This window comes from Argentina silus, assembly GCF_951799395.1.
Source record: "Argentina silus genome assembly, chromosome: 19".
Taxonomy (NCBI): Eukaryota; Metazoa; Chordata; class Actinopteri; order Argentiniformes; family Argentinidae; genus Argentina; species Argentina silus.
The window spans coordinates 12,155,881-12,176,998 of NC_139673.1; the positions used below are offsets into that span (position 1 = coordinate 12,155,881).

Here is a 21,118-nt window from a genome sequence, read left to right on the forward strand (position 1 = left end):
ATCCAATGAGCGACGACCCTCGCCACTCACGTGATCACCTTTATCGCCACCATCCCCACAGTCTCTGTCCTACGCAAGGAAACGGCAGCGCAGTTAGTTATGTCTTCCTATAAACACTTTTAAACACCGCTGTTAACATGCTTTGAAGAGAACAATTGTTATTGGAACAAGCTGATATCATGGGGAAGAAAGATAGGGGAGATCGGGGTGAGTTTCCTTCTTTGGTCATAATAACAGTGACTGTCCTTGTAGCTAATATTATTTGCTAGCTGAGTTAAATCATGCTGCTGCTGGAGTGTCGGTTCTTTTAATGCCATGCTTTGTTATGATGATGATGATGATGATGATGATGATGATGCTTAGTTTCGCTAGAATTCCTTCAGGATATATCGGTAGTGAGCCTGTGTAGCTACTGTAGCACAAAATACACACACTTGAACATGTCCTTTTGTTTCAAGTGACAACACTTGACAGCTGTAGTGTACAATGTTTACAATGGACCTTGGGTGTTATACTGTATTTTCACTTCAAGATAATGTGTTCTACCCATATAGTATAGATAGATAGTGTAACTGTATCTATATGATTTTACCTGAGTGGTTGTAGACATCTGTTCATGAGAGTAGATCTATGCATTCAATTCAATAAGCAGCACCATACCACCATTCTCTCCAGTGTTTGTTCTGACACGCATGTCGTCCACAGAGAGGAAGTCAAAGAAGCGGGTATACGATGAAGAGGAGGAGGAGGAAGAGGCGGTGGGGAGTGAGTCACAAGACCAGGCCATACCTGCTGCTGCGGGAAAGACGGTGGACGAGTCCAGCACCAAACTGGACGAGTACGGAGCCAAAGACTACCGCCTGCAGATGCTGCTCAAGAACGACCACAACTCGCGCCCACTCTGGGTGGTAAGAGAACTGTTGTGACCCTAATCCTAATCCTTTTCCTCTGTCTGTCACTTTTTTAAATCACTATCCCAATCATCAATATCCCTTTGTCACCATCTCTGTCTGTCTCTCTCTCCCTCCCTCCCTCTTTCCATCCCTCCCTCCCTTCTCTCCCTCCCCTCCTTTAGGCTCCGGATGGACACATCTTCCTGGAGGCCTTTTCTCCAGTGTATAAATACGCCCAGGACTTCCTGGTAGCCATAGCGGAGCCTGTGTGCAGACCCATCCACTGCCATGAGTACAAGCTCACAGCCTACTCCCTGTACGCGGCCGTCAGTGTGGGCCTACAGACCTCCGACATCGTGGAGTACCTCCAGAAGCTCAGCAAGACCTCTGTGCCTGATGGCATTGTGCAGTTCATCAAGGTTAGAGCAGAGAGAGGAGAGAACTGGGTTGTGGTAGGGTCGGGTGGCTTGTATTTTGATGAATGGGTGGGTGGGTGGATGGATGGATGGTTTTGTTTGAGTTTTGACAGCTCTTAGAGGAAGTTTGAAATATGCTTGTCACAGCTGAGCAACCTGGCGGCATTTTTGTAACGCATAACCTGTTGTGGCCAAGTGGCATGATGTGGTACTCTGTTTATGGGGGTTGGGTTGTTTTGTCTGATTTCACATCCTCTCCTCTGTGTGCCCCTTCAGCTGTGTACAATGAGCTACGGCAAAGTTAAACTGGTGCTGAAGCATAACAGGTATGTGTATATTTGAAAATGGAGGCACTTATGTGCATTTAAATATGACTGAGTATGTTTTCCTGAAGGCATTACGAGAGTACTTTTCTTGGTTTGAATACTTCCTTCCTTCCTTCCACCCAGGTACTTTGTTGAGAGTGCCTTCCCAGAAACGATCCAGCGCCTCCTGCAGGACAACGTGATTCGTGAGTGTCGTCTTCGCACGGCAGAGGGAGGAGACACAGAACTCATCACTGAGGTCATCCACAGCAAGTCAGCGGTATGGGCACACACACACACACACACACACACACAGATGCATGTGAACACACACACACACACACACACACACACACACACACACACTTACTTTACATATTGAATGTTTATTCAGTATGAAGAACAGCCCAGGTGTCTATGTTGAGGCCTGTCCTGACTGCCAGTGTGTCCCTCCCAGATTTCTAAGTCCCTGCAGGACAACGCAGGCGCGTCCACGTCCCAGACTCCTGAGGGCCAGACCTCAGGTACCCAGGTCCCTGAAGACATCTTCAGCTACTACGAACAGATGGATAAAGAGGAAGAGGAAGAGGAGGAAACACATACAGTGTCCTTCGAGATCCGTCAGGTTGGTTTTAGGTGACTGATTGACACAGGTTGGGTGTCAAGGATCAAGGGTTAAAAAGACTCATATGACTAAGACTCAACACCAGTTACCTAGAACCAGATTAAGCCTAATCCTAGACTAGGGATTTGACCTAAGTTACAGTTTTTAAATGCTATAACAGGTAGAGGTGGCCTATCCTGCCCCTACAGAACTACAGGGTTTTGCTCAGCAGTCAACCGTATTTGCCGAGGTCCTATCAATCATTGGATTACAGAAGATATTACTCTAATCCCTGCAGGGAAATTCTATTGCCACATAGGTCACTACATAATAAGACACACATATATCATTGTCACTCCATCCGTACAGGAGATGATTGAGGAGCTGCAGAAGCGCTGTATCCAGCTGGAGTACCCCCTGCTAGCTGAGTATGACTTCCGCAACGACACGGTGAACCCTGACATCAACATGGACCTGAAGCCTACCGCCGTGCTCAGACCCTACCAGGAGAAGAGCCTCAGGAAGATGTTCGGCAACGGCAGAGCGCGCTCTGGGGTCATTGTACTGCCGTGTGGTGAGAGAGTAGCAGAGTGTGTATGTGTGTGTGTGGTGCCTGCGTGTGTGTGTATGAAATGGAACCCCAGAATGGGAATTATTGTTTAGACACTTTACAAAATGATGTGGAAATGCTAAATGCTATTCAAATAGCAAAAAAACATGTCAGGTGTGAAGAGAGAGGAGAAATGTCTGATGTGTAGCAGGTGTAAAGGTAGCATTGTGTTTGTGAATGTGCATTCATATGTTTGTGTGTGTGTTGGTATGTGTCCCCAGGTGCTGGTAAGTCCCTGGTGGGCGTGACTGCAGCCTGTACAGTGCGGAAGCGCTGCCTGGTCCTGGGGAACTCCTCTGTTTCCGTGGAACAGTGGAAGTCCCAGTTCAAGATGTGGTCCACCATCGATGACTCGCAGATCTGCCGCTTCACATCGGACGCCAAGGACAAGCCGATTGGCTGCTCGGTGGCCATCAGCACCTACTCCATGCTGGGCCACACCACCAAGCGGTCCTGGGAGGCCGAGAGGGTGATGGAGTGGATGAGGAGCCAGGAGTGGGGCCTCATCATCCTGGACGAGGTCCACACCATCCCTGGTAAGACCGGGTTCCTCTCTATGTTTCACTCTGGCTCTCAGTGGAATAGACTAGAGTAACGTAAAAGAATAATGTAAAGTGGAGTAGAATTGAATGAAATTCCGTACAAAAAGGCTAGGGTGGAGTGCAATAGTATGTAATGGAATATGATGGAATACAATGCATGAATCTGCACTTGACTGCTCTCTCTTACAAAGAGATATTTATTTCTATACTTGTATATTTTAGGGGATCATATCTGCCATATATGTGTCTTATATCCACTATGTCCCCGCCCCTGCAGCTAAGATGTTCCGGCGTGTTCTGACCATCGTCCAGGCTCACTGTAAGCTAGGCCTCACCGCCACGCTGGTCAGAGAGGACGACAAGATCGTCGATCTCAACTTCCTGATCGGCCCGAAGCTGTTTGAAGCTAACTGGATGGAGCTGCAGAATAATGGCTACATCGCCAAGGTGCAGTGTGCTGAGGTGAGTCTGACATGATCCACCTGCAGCTGGGTGTCCTCACCTGCACAGGTGAGTCTGAGACACCTGTGGCTGCCTACAGTATCCTATGGGTAGTATACACCTGCACACCTCCCAGGTAGAACAGAGATAGGGGATAACTAGAGCTATATAATTAGACATGGAGGAAAGGGCTACCTGAAAGACGTTGCAGTATTTTGTATGTGTGTGTGTGCATGGTTTTCTCAGGTGTGGTGCCCCATGTCTCCTGAGTTTTACCGTGAGTATGTGGCGATCAAGACCAAGAAGCGTATCCTCCTGTACACCATGAACCCCAACAAGTTCCGCGCATGTCAGTTCCTCATCCGCTTCCACGAGAAACGCAATGACAAGATCATCGTGTTCGCCGACAACGTCTTCGCCCTGAAGGAGTACGCCATCCGCCTCAACAAGTACGTCGCCTTCTGACCCAGTCGGAACGTAAATGAGATGTTTTGCAATATTCAAATACATTTGATGTATTTGAGTGTTGGCAAGTTATTTCCACTTGATGAGAAGTTAGTGGCTTAGTGGAACAGATATTTATTTTGATCTGTAATGAGATGAGATTATCTGCTGTAATGAGACTGGTACTGGTTTTAGTTTTACTGTACTGGGATTCTTATTTTAGAGCCTTTAACAGGTGCGGCAACTTAACCATCTAGAGACAAAGAGGAAGGGAAGCGCTGCTGGGGTATACTAGTATATCTTAGTAGAAGGTGCTCTCTGGTAATGAGGTTAATTGGTCATCATCAAGGAGGACCAAGGCACTCTTCATAGAATTAAAATGCCTTCATTTATTGTGGCATGTTCCATGGAACTCTAACGTGTTGCAGCATAGCCTTTGTCAGGGAGTGCAATTGCACAATGAGGCATGTCTTTATATAAAATAAACCATGTTCCAATCAACGCTGACATTCAGCATTCAACTCCCCTCTCTCTCCCTCTCTCTGAAGGCCCTACATCTATGGACCCACGTCCCAAGGTGAACGCATGCAGATCCTACAGAACTTCAAACTCAACCCCAAGATCAACACCATCTTTATCTCCAAGGTAACTGTTGTCATGGAATGTACTTCAATATAACTGGGACAACATAATGAAGAGACAAGGGCCCCAATAGAGCAAACAATACCTTACAACTCAGAATACTCTACAGCATGATTTTTATTGTATTGTATTGTCTTTAACAATTTTTTTGAGAAAACGCTGATAAAACAACCAGAGTTTTAGTAAATAGTTAGAAAATGCATTTGCATATCATGGAAACACTCAACGCAGTATTCAAAACTCCCATTAGATTACTTCTCATTGTGTCTATTAGAAATATTAAAGTAAACACTTTGCTCCCATTTTTGCACATGTAAATTGGAGCCCTAGCTCTCCTATGGAAGACCTGGGCCTTCTTTAATTCACAATAGATCATCTATGTCCCCTCTTCTTCTTACCCTTAACACCATACACACACACACACACACACACACACACACACACACACATACACAAACCTGTCATTGCTTTTAGGTTGGGGACACATCGTTCGATCTGCCAGAGGCCAATTGTCTGATCCAGATTTCCTCTCACGGAGGCTCCCGCAGACAGGAAGCCCAGAGGCTGGGGCGTGTCCTACGTGCCAAGAAAGGTACAGCTGCAATAACTAAGGAGACAGAGGTTGAGATTAGTGATGTGATAAGAACTTGCTTTCACTGACCCCCCCCCCCTCTCTCTCTCTCTCTCTCACACACACACACACACACACACACACACACTCTCCCCTCCCCAGGCATGGTTGCGGAAGAGTACAATGCCTACTTCTACTCGTTGGTGTCCCAGGACACTCAGGAGATGGCCTACTCTTCCAAGAGACAGAGGTTTCTGGTGGACCAGGGATACAGCTTCAAGGTAAGCTCAACCAACCCCAGCCACTAAACCCTCCCAACCTCCCAACGTGTTTACCATGCATGAGTACAGGAATGGCAGCAGCTTGGCCTAATCCTAAACACATACTTCTGGGGACAGAGACGAGGGCCTGATCGAGCAGCCTTTAACTGATCTGACAACTGTAATACTAATGCATCATGTCACTTGTTAATGTACCAGAAACACCATTCCCATCAGTATCCCAATCCTTTGAGGATTGTTAGGAATTCTTGGGTTCAGGTTTGATGTGCGAAGTCAAAAGATGAGATCAGAGTCTTTCGATAATTTAACACAATGTGCGTACAAGGGAGATAGAGAGATACAGCAAAGTAGGAATGATCTCTCAGGAGCCAAAGGCTTTTATGTCTTTGTTATGGATCTCATGTCTCTTGTGTACTCCTTTATCCCCCCCCCCCCCCCCCCCGCCAACACCTCCAGGTGATCACTAAGATGGCGGGGATGGAAGAGGACGATTTGATGTTCTCTTCCAGAGATGAGCAGTACCAGCTGCTGCAGAAGGTCCTCGCCGCCTCCGACCTCGACGCTGAGGAGGAGGTGGTCATAGGAGAGGGGGGCCGCCCAATGGTACGACCAATGGACGTCTGTGTCTGTGTCTGTCTGCCCCTGCCTGTTTGTCTGTCCCACTAGGCACTGATCTAGGGTCAGCTTGCCCACTCCAAATCCTAACCCTTAACCATCAAGGCGAGAAAATCACAACAGATCTTAAATCAGCATGTAGAGACAGTACCCCCTTACCCCTGATAATGACGCTGTGTTTATCCTACCGTGTGTTCTCCTCTGTTCATCTCACCCTCTGTGTTTTCCTCCTGCTCTCCTTCAGTTCACCCGGAGACCAGGGACCATGAGCTCCATGTCAGGGGCTGATGATGCAGTCTACATGGAGTACCACAGAGGCAGCAAGGCTTCCATTGGCAAGAACATCCACCCACTCTTCAAACGCTTCCGCAAGTAAACTCACTAACCCAACCAACAGCACCCTCTAGCAGCGTGGTGTGGTACTGCAGAGAAGTGCAGTGTTGGCAGCACAGCCATGAACTGGAGGATGAGGATGAGGAGGAAGAGCTGGAGCATAAGATGAGCTGCAGCACGGGATGATCCTCATCTGGGGTTAACCACCAGAGGAAAAAAAGATCGATACTGACAATGCTCACGCTGATCTGGGTTTGTGGCCAAATCTATGGCAACAACACCTCTTCACCATCAGTCCTCCTGTCTCTCCTAGGAGTATTTGTTATTCTAACCTGAGCAAAATGTGATCTTTGTAATCTTTTTGATAATATTTGATTCATACTAGGTTTTTGTGTCAATGGAATCTGTTAAATAAAACAGATGCATTAAGAAATTATTTTGTAGGTATATTTTTTACTTGGATTCATAACCATGTTGCCATTAGTCAACTATGGCCTGTTTTATGCTGTGTTGTTGGGATCTCTGAAAAGCTCTTAACTTCTATGTTAAAATTAGCAAGTTCTTTGTGTAGAGCTTTCTATTGGTTGATTCTCTCCAAGTGGGAAACAAATTAGACCTCAACATGTTGTTGTTGTGTGTGTGTCTGTGTCTGTGTCTGTGTGGGGGGGTGCTTTGCTTTGCTTTGCTTCAACTTGGATTTAATAGGGGGGGTGTGCATGGTCCTTTCAACTGTCGTAATCCCCCCCCCTCTCTCTTGAAGAGATTCCAAAGGAGACCTTTCTGCCAGCCAACCGTCGACAGGGCGAGCGTGGGAAAGTGCCCACCTCTGCCAAGCTGCCCCCTTCACAGGGCCACACTGAACCTGTAGCAAATAGCTGGACCTCAGCTATCACTTGCTACGTGGAGATGAAAGGATCAGTCAGGACACGTCTCAGTTCATTTCAGAAGTCTTTTGACATCCTGGGTGCACAATTGACATGTGCTTCTTAAGTGGGTGTGTTCAGTTTTTTTTCTCGAAAGGTCTCCTCCTTATCAATTGAAATAATCTGGGCGTCCCTCCCCATCCGTCTATAAAGAGGGGGTATACAAGCAACAACAACAACAACCCATATGTACACTACAAAACACTTCACGATAACATTTATACCAACCAAGCTCCAGCCCACCAAGGGGCCATCCTGTCCCACCTTGCTTCTGAGGGGGCCTAGTGCCCCATGGCCAAGTACCAGCCCCAAGGGATGCCCACCACCACTCCTTAGCCCACTGCGCCCCAAGGGCCTCCTCTCCAAATGCCCCTTTCCCAAGAGCCAGTCCAAGTGCCCCCTCCTCAACTCACACCAGCCAGCCCTCCAAGGGGCCACACCAGCCCAGCCACCCTTGCAGGAACACATATTTGTAGTGTCATAAGTCACTACCAGGGATGTAGTGGGTAAACACTGATCACCATGGATTGATTAGGTGGGTAAACCCTCATGCAGGTTTTCCACTACTCACTACATTTTTCCAAAAAAAACAAAAAGATATATAGGAATTTAACTTATTCCAGCCTTTGAACTTCACACGTCACTACTATTTCTTCCCTCACTGTCTGGCCTCCCCACTTTGCTCCACCTCACCAGTTTTCTCCCTCTTATCAAAGTGTTTCAGTCGCACGCTTTCTGTCACATAGACTGGTCTAACAGACTGTGTCTGACTGTCCTGTGTTTGATGAAATAGCTTTAGTGTAGTTCAACGTCATCCCTTGTACAGTAAATGGTAAGTAAGTTAAATTGATTCTCAGAGTAGCTTCCCCAATACGTTCTGGGACTAAAGACATCATCTAGATACAGGTAATTAGATTTGTGTGTGTGTGTGTGTGTGTGTGTGTGTGTGTGTGTGTGTGTGTGTGTGTGTGTGTGTGTGTGTGTGTGTGTGTGTGTGTGTGTGTGTGTGTGTGTGTGTGTGTGTGTGTGTGTGTGTGTGTGTGTGTGTGTGCGCGCGCACGCAGGCGTGGGCATTTGTGACTGAGAGAGATGATAGCATTTAGAGTGTCTCAGACAGCCAGTGCAAGGCACATGAGGGTAACTTCCTCCATCTTTGATGCTATCACAGCAGGTGGTTAACCTGTACCAGAACCACATGTGACAATATTAGGTGTTATATTGGAGCAGGTAAACACTCAGACTACACTATCCACTTTCAATTCTGTAGAACAGGATATAGTGTCTTGTACCCAATACTTTTTAAATTATTTTTTGTATATATACAAAAAAATAAAGACAGTTCAAAATAAATTGAGTTTTTATGCACATATAGCTTTATGGATAAACAACATCACATTAACGTCATCTGTCTTTCCATGGAAAATTTAAATATTTTAGCTTGTAACCATTCATGCATACAGCATCTTCCCCAAAAGTCCTACTATATACATAAAACAAAATAAGTTCAGTCTTTCAGTGTCATCTTTGCAAAATACACACTCATTTTGTTCAAAATGTAAAATGGATCTCTTTAGCTTTAAGCGGAATAGGGAAAAAGAGACGACTGGTGCGCAATTTACTCGCAGTGGCTCTTGTGAAGACTTGTGAAATACCATTTCTGTTTGATTGCCAAGGATACAATTCATTACAAAAGCAGTTGCGGATAGAGAGAAAACATGCACTTTATATCACATAAATGTTACATTTACATTTACGGCATTTAGCAGACGCCTTTATCCAAAGCGACTTACAACAATACATTTGTTTAAGTAAGTGAATCATCTATCCAACAGTCATCAATAAATGATTTGGCTGCTTATGTAACATTTGAAGCCCATTTGTTTTTCATAGCATCAGGTCAACAGATCTTGCATGGGCAGGAGATGGGGTTATGGAGCAGAGTTTGACCCAATACAACCCTCCTTGATTGATCAGTGATGTAATTGCAGTTTGGCACGTCGTAGTCCATCCCTGTTTCACAATGGGAAATAAAGGCCATTAGCTTTTTGGGGGAAACGCCCACAACCGAATATATAGACCGCTGTCTCCCTCCCTGTGTCAGAAGATCCAATTCAATTCCAGCCCTTCGGTTGCATAAGAGACTTTTTAAAGACTTCTATTCAGCCCTGTAGGCCCACTATCTTAAGCAACACGCACCGCCGAGGACAGACCTCTCACGTGCACGAAACATGTCTCTGTGCGCAAAGCAGATGTGAACTTTTTTTTCTTTTTTTAAGTTTTCAAGTTTGTTTTTCGTCCATAGTACATCGACCGGTAGAAAATGGCACTTCAGAATAAAATTCTGCACCTACGTTGCAAGAGTCTTCTTGGCGACTTGCTAAATAAGCAGTTTTCTGCCACTGCACGCGCACTGCACAATTCTGTAAACAGCAAGTCAATACGGATCACTGCAGCCGGAGAAGAGACGATATCAGAGGGGTTGGTTACTCCAGCGGAGGTCAAGAAGGACACCCGCATCAAAACTTTGAAGGAGATGCCCGGACCTGGTGCCATGAGCAATTTAGTGGAGTTCTTTTATCGAGATGGGTTCACTAGAATCCATGAAATTCAGGTATTATATCTTTCGTGATTAATTGCAAAAGGAAAAGTTTGCTTTGTTGTATTTTTTTCTTTTAACTTTGTTTTGCACATTTGGCATGGACAACGTGTATGTGAGCGTCAGATCATTCGCGCCGGTACCATTCATTTACTGTACAAGAACACCCTCAGTGTAGTATTACACTACCAGTATAGGCTGCTTCTGCTCTGACAGTTGCGTAAAGAGACACTCCCTCCTGCCTAGCCCAGTTCACATGAGGATGCGCCGCACTGTGACTGGAGCCTTTTAGGTGTGAAGTCTAGAAAAATAGATTGCTTTGTCAATACGAAAACTTCTGCAATGCAGAATATGGAATGAAGAGAAGACAGAGAGAGAGAGAGATATGATTCAATTCTTTAACGCACAAAATACTTGTGTGCACTGATGCTCGATACACATTTATTTTGCCAAGCACAGTTTGGAGAGGTCCCTCCTTCTATAATCTGAAGACTCCTGCCTTTGGAGAGAGAGCGTGCCAGGGATGTGTATTTGATTGTCCAAACGGAAGTAGTCTGGTGGGGGGCATTGTTTAACCATCATCCTTTTATCTAAACATTTGCACATGTGATGCAGGGAGGAAATAGTCTCTGCCTAACAAAGACTGACATTTGCATCTATTGTCCACAGAGAGATTGAATTCGATTTGATTTGTGTCACGAGGTGAGGGATGCCGAAACCCCATCTACGGGAAAGTCTTTTGCGCTTTCTGTATGAAAATAATCCTTGCATGCGCTTTAGCAACGGGGAAACTCCAGTGTAACAGCGATGATTTGGGTCTATCAGTAGACAACCATTAACAGAGCAAAAACTCAAACGTGAATTAATTACAGCGCCAAGCATTATCCAGGGATCTATATACACCACTCAAAGTCAAATGATTAAATAACAATCTGCCTTCATATGTTAAAAAAACACATGATATGGTGGTACTATGTTATTGTGGTACAATGATAAGGCCTATACACCATACACATTGTTTACCCTCAGGGTGAACAAAAGGTGCATTATTATGTTCATTTACTTGTGTTATTATAATGTATGATATATTCTTATTCAATTATATCACAAACTGTGAACCAACAGCGTGACAAAGGTGACAGGACTGCATTTGATATTGAATGTTTGTAACAACCTAAAGAACATCATCAACATGTCCTTTGCAGCTAGAAATACAGTATCACTAAAGTCGAGATGAAATTCATTCACATGAGTTGATCGTTCTCCTCACTGAGAGTGTGAGTAGGATGCTTGACAACACACTCCCACTGCCTCTACTCTGAGCTATACGTTTTACTACTAGAAAGAACTTAGGTAACACTATTTTAATGAAAACATATTAGGCACTCATTTGTAGCCTTTTTTTTCCGTAGTGTTTGCTTTCTACCTAGCCCCTCAAGAACCCCCCCCCCCCACACACACACACACACACACACACACACACAACAATGTTATTGGGGTTAAGGTTGGCCTTGGTGTTAGGGAGGCTAGCGAGTAACCCCAAGGTCCCTGGTGCAATCCCCAAATGGGAGCCAGTCATTGCTGAAATCACATCTAACTGGCCAGCTACTACATGACTTATAACATGAGAAAGCATTGAGAAAATACCTAATAAATTGTTAGTAATACCCCAAAATTGCCCAATTAGCTATTTCTTAAACACTTAAACAGCTACAAATAGTGCCTTATAAGTGTTACCCATACTAAAGTGTTAACAGAACTTTGATCGACCGGGCCCCCTGTACCTCAATGCATTCTCCCCCCTCTGCAGATGGAGCACAGACTGAAGTACGGCAAGATCTTCAAGTCTCATTTCGGCCCCCAGCTTGTGGTGTCCATCGCAGGTCGTGACCTCATGGCCCATGTGCTGAGGGCGGAGGGCGTGACCCCCCAGAGAGCCAACATGGAGTCCTGGAAGGAGTACAGAGACCTGAGGGGGCGTTCCACTGGACTCATATCTGCGTGAGTCACTGACCCTATGACCTCTGGTCAAACCACACAGACATGATCATTAGAGAACTTTCCAGAAAAGGAGGGAGTGGTTGTGTGTGTGTGTGTGTGTGTGTGTGTGTGTGTGTGTGTGTGTGTGTTGTCATCTTAGATTTTTGCTGTGTTCTGTCTCTCCAGTGAAGGTGAGGACTGGCTGAAGATGCGTAGTGTTCTCAGACAGCTGATCATGCGGCCACGGGATGTCACAGCGTTCTCCGATGACGTCAACAAGGTGGTGGGGGACCTGCTGACCAGGGTGTGCGTGCTACGCAGCCAGCAGCCCGACGGACGCACCATACTCAACGTCAACGACCTCTTCTTCAAATACGCTATGGAGGGTGTGTTTTGGGCAGTGGGAGGAGGAGGGAGGAGAGGGGAGGAGGAGGGAAGAGAGTGGAGGAAGGGGAGAGGGACACAGAGCCATGGAGTACATTCACCTCAGATTCATCCATTTCCTCAATGCCTTGTTTCCCTATTAAGTAACGTTTATTAACTCATACTGTATGTAGAACAATTAAAAACAGAGAGAATAAAATAATATATAGCAAAAACGATATGCTTAGATGAATGCTATAAATACGTTGGTATATGGCTGGACTGCTCACTCTCATTCCTGAATGTGTCTCATTGCTGTGTAGTATTTACCTTTCCACTGTAAATAGTGTGGTTTATTTTAATTGTATTTTTAGCTGTATTGTGTGTTGTCTATGTAATGTTGCATTGTTGTGCCTCTTGGCCAGGACATTATCTGACTTATCTGGTTAAATAAAACATGTTGTTATTACACTTCCCAGGTGTGGCGGCCATCTTGTATGAGTGTCGACTGGGCTGCTTGGATGACGAGATCCCCAAGAAGAGTCAGGACTACATAAACGCCCTCCACCTCATGTTCAGTTCCTTCAAGACCACCATGTACGCTGGCGCCATCCCCAAATGGCTCCGCTCCATCATCCCCAAACCCTGGGAGGAGTTCTGCAACTCCTGGGACGGCCTCTTCCGTTTCAGTAAGTGGCATGGTCCCAAATCACATATAATACATGAAAATAAATTCATGTACATTTGTCTTCACAATTAATCTTCTTCTGTCGTTTTGGACTGAGAGAATGGTGAGAATGGTCTCCCTGACTGTTATGTAACCCAAACCCCCACCCCATCCTTTCTTCCCCTCTTCAGGCCAGTTCCATGTTGATAAGAGGCTAAGGGAAATCAATGCCCAGCTGGCCAGAGGAGAGACTGTGAAGGGGGGGCTGCTCACACACATGCTGGTTACCAGGGAGATGAACCTAGAGGAGATCTACGCCAACATGACTGAGATGCTGCTGGCTGGAGTGGACACGGTGAGGCTTGTGGTGCCCAGGAGTTTGTGTGTGTGTGTGTGGGGGGGGGGAGGTTGTGTGTGGGTGTGTGTGTGTGTGTGTGTGTGTGTGTGTGTGTGTGAGAGAGAGAGAGGGGTGGTGGGTCACCCCTGTGCCTCTATAGTTGTGCCAGCGTCAGGTCAGTGCAGTGAACCAAGGGGGTTATGAAATATCTTGTTACAAAGCTTTTTCTCACTCAGGTTTTGTTTCTTGTAATTTGTCTCTGTCTGTTAGATCCACACAGGGGGCCTTTGTACTCTTCTCTACCAGATGTCTCACTCTGTGTGTTGTGTGTGTGTGTGTGTGTGTGTGTGTGTGTGTGTGTGTGTGTGTGTGTGTGTGTGTGTGTGTGTGTGTGTGTGTGTGCGTGCATGCTCGTGTGTGTGTGTGTGTGTTGCCTGGCATATGTGTATGAATGCCCCAGGACTGCAGGGTGTGTGTGTGTGTGTGTGTGTGTGTGTATGTGTGTGTGTGTGTGTGTGTGTGTGTGTTGTCAGATTAAAGTGAAGTATGAATGGAGGAGGGTTTTTTTTTGGGGGGGGGGGTTGGGAGAGAGAAGGGGTGTATGTGTATGTGTTTTGGTTGAACTTGTTGCAACGGTCACATCCTCACAGGGGGGCTGGCTTAGCTTAGCCATTACCTGACCCCTCGGTGCATCTGTCTTTAGCCAGGGTACACTAGGGCTGTCAGGACGTGTTACGCGCATCTAGAGTTATGTGACAGGTGGCTCTGTGGTGGCGCTGCCTTTGTGCAGCTGTGGTCTGAAGGGCGAGGGGGCGATGGGGGAGTTGAGGTGGGGATGGGGGGGAGTCCACAGGGAACTGTCATTTGATTCCCTATGGTTCTGTTTGAGGTGTTGCCAGCCAAGGGAAGGCTTGGGGAGGGAGAGAGGGGGTGGGGTGGGGGGGGGGCTCTGATCCTCTGATCCTCCTCCGTGAGACGGTGACCTCAGACTGAACCTAGCTGGTAGAGGCTAGGTGAGACTGACACAGGGGTGTGGCTGATGAGAGGGGGTGGAGGAGGAGGGATGGAAAGAGGGGGAGAGAGAGAGAGATTGAGTTTGGTTATAGAGAGATAGTGAGATAGAGAGAGATGTGTCACGTGATCACTCCTGCTCCTTACGACATGGATTAAATAGCAGGGGCTTTGGAAGGAAATAAAGGATGACAACAACTTCTGGGTTTTAGGAATCCTTTACCTGTGTATCAGGCAGTAGAGCAGGTCCATGCTCTGGGTCTAGCTGAGAGGTCTGAACCAAGAACTGTAGTTTTCCATCAGCTCTTGTAGTGTTTTACCCCTTTGATTACTCACCCGGTCTGAAGCAATTTACAAATCATTAACATCTCCATGTCATACCAACTTGAACTGGTTTGATCATTCTTATCACGCAGGCAAATCAGGCCAACCATATCAGTGACTAATCAACTTAATTGCGATACATGTATGTTAATGGGTTTGATAGTTCTTGTCACACTTAACTTGATTACTCACCATCACTAGGTGTGATGAAAAACAAAAAGGTTGAAACGGTTGGCCTGATTAGCCTGTTTCGCAACTTTAAAAACTTTTTCCCCCAATGGCTTCTAGCACATAGCAGATGGGAGGGGTGGACTGGGTAAAGTGGGGTAGGGTCATGGTGATAACAAGAGTTGGTGGGCGGAATGGTTTGATTTGAATGAAGGAAGGAGGAAATGTTACAGAAATGTGTGGGACTGTAGTAGATAAGGAGAGATGCATCACTTGTATGATGGTGATAAGTGGTTGTATTGTGCTGCATTTGTGACATATCGGAACTAGAAAAGTCGGAAATTTACGACTTGGAAACAAAATGTTTTAGAAAGATGACACCCGAGTTTCCCACTTGGAGAGTATAACAATCAACTAATAGGAAGCTCTATGCAAATAACTTCATTTAAGGTTAATTTTAACTCAGAAGTTCTGAGTTTCCAATTTATCATGAATGCAGCATTACTCAACTAAGTTGAATGCACTCATCATTGTACAGTAAGCAACTGTAGATTAGACAGTCTGCTAAATCATAGATAGATAGATAGGGAAATTAAGGCGTTACAACAGCTCACATCACAAACAACAACAACAACAACAACAACAAAATAAAGTGACAATAGAATAATAAAATAAAATAGACATCTGAAACATTATATACAGTAAGAACAGTCCAGTATGATTTAACATCCCCAGCCTCCCATCCCAGCCCTCGAGCCAGCTCTGGACCACCTCCAAGTCCTCTCCCTGGATGGAAACAGGAGACAGGGGGACCCTAGTCCTCCTAAAGTCCACCACCATCTCCATTGTCTTGCTGATGTTGAGTAGCAGGTGGTTCTGCTCACACCACTCAACAAAACTGTCCACCAGTCCTCTGTACTCTGTCTCCTGGCCTCCACTGACACATCTCACAGTATCTGTGTTGTGCCTGAAGTCCAAGGTACAGAGGGTGAAGAGGAAGGGAGCCAGTGCTGCTCACCACCCAGTCCGACACACATCCCTGCAGCTGTATAACTATGGCCTGTTGGTCAGGTAGTTTATAATCCAATGGGGGAGTCCACCTGCATCCTCGGCAGCTTATCCACAAGTAGTAAGGGATGTATGGTGTTAAATGCACTGGAGAAGTCAAAGAACATGACCCTCACAGTGCTGCCAGCCTTATCTAAATGGGAGTGAGCTCTGAGTAGCAGGTAGATGATGGCATCATCCACACCAATGTCTGCCTGGTAAGCAAACTGATGTGGGATGTCAAGGCTACTGGTCTATAGTCATTCAGAACACTGGTGTTCCTTTTCTTTGGTACCGTTACCAGGCAAGATGTTTTCCACATTGATGGGACCTTTTCCAGACTGAGGCTCAGGTTAAAGAGATACTGGCGTACTCCACACAGCTGGTCCGCACAGACTTTAAGCACCCTCTGGCTCACACCATCAGGGCCCGCAGCCTTCCTTCCTGTCCCAGCTCCCTCTGATTTCCCCAGCTCTCTCTTCACCTGAGCCGTGCTGATGAAGACACTGGAGCGGGGAGTGTTGAGGGGGTCGTTGGCTGTGGCAGTGGTGTCGGGGTACAGAATGATGGGGGGCGCTGAAGAGTTGTGAAGTGAGGAAATGGTGGGGCTGAAGGAGGAGGGGAATGGATGGGAGGTGTGAATGGAGTCAGAGGGGCTGGAGAGGGAGAGGGAAAGGGAGAGGGTACTGGATGGAACAAAGGGGTAGGTGAGAGGTATGAATGGGTCCAGACAGGGCAGGGGGAGGGGAGGGGAGCTGGTCCAGTAGCTGAGTAGGGCTGGAGGAGCTGGGGGGAGGAGAAGGAGAAGGAGGATGGAGTGGAGAGTCGTTGGTGGAGCTGGGGGGAGGGAGACAATGAGCCCCCGAGTCAAACCTGTTGAAGAACTGGTTCAACTCATTGGCCCTGTGTAAACTAGTTGGCCCTGTGTCATTGTGTAAATAAAAGTGGGGTTTGAGGGGAGAGGATGAGTGAGTGAGGAAGGTAGGTAAATAACAGGTATTTAGGTAAGAGTCGGTGAATAAGGTGGATATGATTGACAGCTTTGGGGAGCAGTGACCCAGAGGGCAGCCAGACGGTTGGACTTTGGTTCTCTGCTTCTTTTTCCTAACATGCATGATACATAACATACATTACATTTCGATACATAACATGACCTAAATAACATTTACACAACTAACTATCAGTTTCTCTGACATTCTCTTCACCAGGAAACAACGTATCCTTCCCCTATACAATTTAAAATGTGCAAATACCATTTAAAAGATGGATGTTGCAAAACGCTTAACCCCATTCTTCATAGAGTAATAGGATTCTTTATGGCCATCCTTCCCATCCATTAAGCTGACGCTCCGTCAAAGACAAACAAAATGTCTGACCCTAGTCTCCTATGTCTCTCTTTCTCTCTCTCTCTCTCTCTCTCTCTCTCTCTCTCTCTCTCTCTCTTCATCTTCCTCTTTCTCCACTCCTCAGACGTCGTTCACCCTGTCCTGGGCCACCTACCTGTTGGCCCGCCACCCTGAGGTGCAGCAACGGATCTACGAGGAGGTGACGAGGACGCTGGGAGATGGAGTCATGCCCACAGGAGACGACGTGGCCCGCCTTCCTCTCATCAGAGGCCTGGTCAAAGAGACACTCAGGTGCATATCACTCTCCTGGCTAGCCCTCTATTGTTGGTCACATGCTATTTTAACCAGAAGTAGGAGAGATGTTTTAATCCTGCTCACTTTTAATAGCGACAGCCCTGCTGTCATATACTATAATATGTTACGATTCAATGTTGCCCAAAATAAAAATGTATGATGGGAAATCATCTCTCTCACTCTTTCTCTCTCTCTCTCAACTCAACCTGGCTTACCCTCTCTCTCTGTGCCTGTGTCTCTCTCTCACTCCCTCTGTCTCAACTATAATAGTCAAATGCTTGTCTTTCCCCCTCTTTTCCCTCTCTCTGTTCTTGCCTCGTCTCTGAAGTTAAAACTCTGTGTGAGAGAACAATTATCTATATGACTGATTGAATAACAAATGCTTTGTCACCCCACTCCCCCCCCTCCCTCACCCCTCTCTGGGAGCAGGCTGTTTCCCGTTCTCCCGGGAAATGGTCGGATTACCCAAGATGATTTGGTGGTGGGCGGATATTTCATCCCTAAAGGGGTAAGTACCCCAGGGTGCTTACACATCAGCCAGGAGTGTGTGTGGTGTGTGTGTGTGGTGTGTGTGTGTGTGTGTGTGTGTGTGTGTGTGTGTGTGTGTGTGTGTGTGTGTGAATCCAGGGATAATATTCTGCCTAAACAAGACATGAAGTGAGAGGGGATGTAATGTTGCCAAAAACATTACAGCAAAACCAGATGTAACACTATCCAACATTACTCATGCCTTGATCCTTTCTTTCTCTCCCTCTATTCTCTCTGCTAGACCCAGCTGGCCCTATGTCATTACTCTACCTCCATGGAAGATGAGAATTTCCCCGGAGCCAAGGACTTCCGTCCAGAACGCTGGATAAGGAAAGACACTACGGACCGGGTGGATAACTTTGGCTCTATCCCGTTTGGTTACGGCATCAGAAGTTGCATCGGCAGGAGAATAGCAGAGCTAGAGATGCACTTGGTGCTCACACGGGTATAGATATATACTATCACATAAACACATACACACAAACACGCAAACAAAAAACAACTAATTATCGGTATCCAGATTATCTCTCCCCAGTACAGGTGATGTTGGACCTTGTTCAGAAACCCAGGTGCTCTACTGAGCGCTTACAGAGATCCGTAGAATTCAAAGAAAGCTTTTGTCACCTCAGCTGTCCGGGCCTTCAAATTTGGCACACTAGGCTCAAATGTGACAAGCACTGTTGTCCAATCACTGATTGTTTCTGGACTGGGCCTTGTGTGTATTTCACAACACAACTCAAACTGTCTCTGTTTCTGGAATGATGGGGAAATAGTGAACATTAGTCAATTTTATAACAGCGGGATCAAGTTTGACAGCTCTCTATCTTATTATGGGTAGCCGGTGCCCATCGAGGTCAACGTGTTTACCATGCTGACTATGGAAATGGGACAAGCAGCTTGGCCTAAGACAGAACTATTCCTTCTGTGGACAGAGACGAGGGCCTGATCGAGCAGCCTATAACTGATCTGACAACTGTAATACTAATGCATCATGTCACTTATGAATCAACCAGAATCAATATTCCCATGAATAGTATTCTGGTACTCCTGTGGTTGATCCTGTGGTTGATCGGTGTGTGTCTGTCTTCCAGCTCATCCAGAGGTTCCATATCGGTGTGTCTCCGAACAATGATGACGTGAAAGCTAAAACCCACGGCTTGCTCTGCCCCGCTGCCCCCATCAACCTGCAGTTCAACGACAGACAACCCTAGGCACATACTGTGATATCTTTCTTTGTTAGTCTACTCCTCTATGTATGTATGTTGTCCTATGTAAAAACCCCTTTAAGATACATTTCAAAGGATATTAGCTAGGTTATGTTATTTGCTTACATCATATTTTTGAAGTTGTAATCAATCTTGATTATTTAGATTTTTTATGATAATTGTGCTAATGGGTATATAGAGTTTTGGAATTCAACTCTTCGTATGTTGTTATATGTATGAAGCAACCACTATTCAGGATATTGAACACATTGCCTGGTAGTTTCGTCTGACCTCCTCAGCTCACAGATATTTACCATATAGATCTGTGGTGCGATTCCACTCAGACTTTAACTACATGTCTGATAGTAAGGTTTGGTCAAAGGCAGAAGCTGACCGAGCACAGCACATAGGAACACTGTTGTGATCAATCATTTACTGTAAATAGTGGAAGAAGTCTCCACAGCAGTTCCATAGGGTTTTTACCTTAATACTCTGTATATTAGTCATTGAGTCAGTGACATAAATCCAATCTGAAATGGGGATTGGAATAATCTACTTTAACCTCATTTACATGCACACACTCTCACACTTACCCACCCCAATCCTATAAGATCAAAAACCCTTTTCTAGTGAGTTACTTAACTGGTGTGGTTTCTTCTTGGACTGAGACAGTGCTAGTGATGTACATGTGGGAAAGATGAAGGGTTTGTTAAAGGGAGTGAATGTATAACGGTCTGGAGGTTTTATGAAGAATGTATTCAGTTATTTGTATTTGGTTGTCATGGAGACTGCAAGGTGCAGTCTGTAAACTTCTTATCCTGCTCTGAGCAGTGAGATGACACAGAAAGTGAAAATATCCCTCAAAGCATCCCGCAAGTTTACTTGTTAATAGTTTTATTTTCAAAGGTGGCTAGTCTGTTATGTGGTATATTAGGTTTTTATACTAAGATATTTTTTATGTAAATATATAAGAGTGACACAACATTTTTCACTGGATTCCTATCAGAGATGTAATTGGTGCAGTGAATCCAGGAAATGCCATTAATGGACACTGTCATCTTGATTCAGAGTGACATCTGATTGGTGTTTCAGTATTTTTCTGACCTGCATTGGGTTCCCATACTCACCGATGCACGCACGTGCGTGGACGTGCGTGTTAGGTGTAGCATGGGTTTCAAGTTTGGGGAAGCTATTTCTTTTTGGGGGTCAGGGGGTCAAAACACATTTCCAGCAATTCTACACATTCTACACATTTTGACATGACAGCATACATGTAGGGCCTGTTTACAGTTATAAACCATGAAATAAAACACGGCTAAATGAAATGCATTTTTATGCAATACATTTTATATTACTATTTGTTCTGTGTGCATTTTGGCCACCTGACTGTATCCATGGGCTGTGGTTTGTTTTTTGAGTGGAGCTGAAGCTCGACCAATGGGGCACAGTGAGCATTGTGTACAATGGTCGAGGAACCCACCTCTTCTCACTCTAATGAACCCCCATAAATCATTATGGTATTATGGTATTTATAAATCATTATGGTATTATGGTATTTATAAATCATTATGGTATTTATAAATCATTATGGTATTTGAGAGATCTATTTATTGCACATATATTGTATGCTCA

General features: G+C 45.6%; 2 protein-coding genes across 2 annotated transcripts; both read left to right on the plus strand.

The window, feature by feature from the left end:
- The first annotated feature begins 71 nt into the window (after window positions 1-71).
- Window positions 72-7,124, plus strand: ercc3 (excision repair cross-complementation group 3). The gene is made up of 15 exons (XM_083691037.1): window positions 72-207; window positions 706-908; window positions 1,076-1,312; window positions 1,586-1,635; window positions 1,759-1,894; window positions 2,072-2,239; window positions 2,588-2,792; window positions 3,050-3,364; window positions 3,648-3,832; window positions 4,058-4,260; window positions 4,804-4,900; window positions 5,372-5,489; window positions 5,631-5,749; window positions 6,206-6,352; window positions 6,609-7,124. Exons 1-15 carry the CDS (start codon window positions 180-182, stop codon window positions 6,738-6,740), a joined length of 2,343 nt encoding a protein of 780 aa, XP_083547163.1. The 5' UTR covers window positions 72-179; the 3' UTR covers window positions 6,741-7,124.
- Window positions 7,125-9,940: 2,816 nt separating this feature from the next.
- Window positions 9,941-19,492, plus strand: cyp27c1 (cytochrome P450, family 27, subfamily C, polypeptide 1; the record flags this gene model as incomplete). The annotated part of the gene is made up of 9 exons (XM_083691074.1): window positions 9,941-10,231; window positions 12,027-12,217; window positions 12,383-12,582; window positions 13,039-13,248; window positions 13,418-13,581; window positions 17,584-17,750; window positions 18,183-18,261; window positions 18,523-18,726; window positions 19,373-19,492. 9 exons carry the CDS (start codon window positions 9,941-9,943, stop codon window positions 19,490-19,492), a joined length of 1,626 nt encoding a protein of 541 aa, XP_083547200.1.
- Window positions 19,493-21,118: the final 1,626 nt, after the last annotated feature.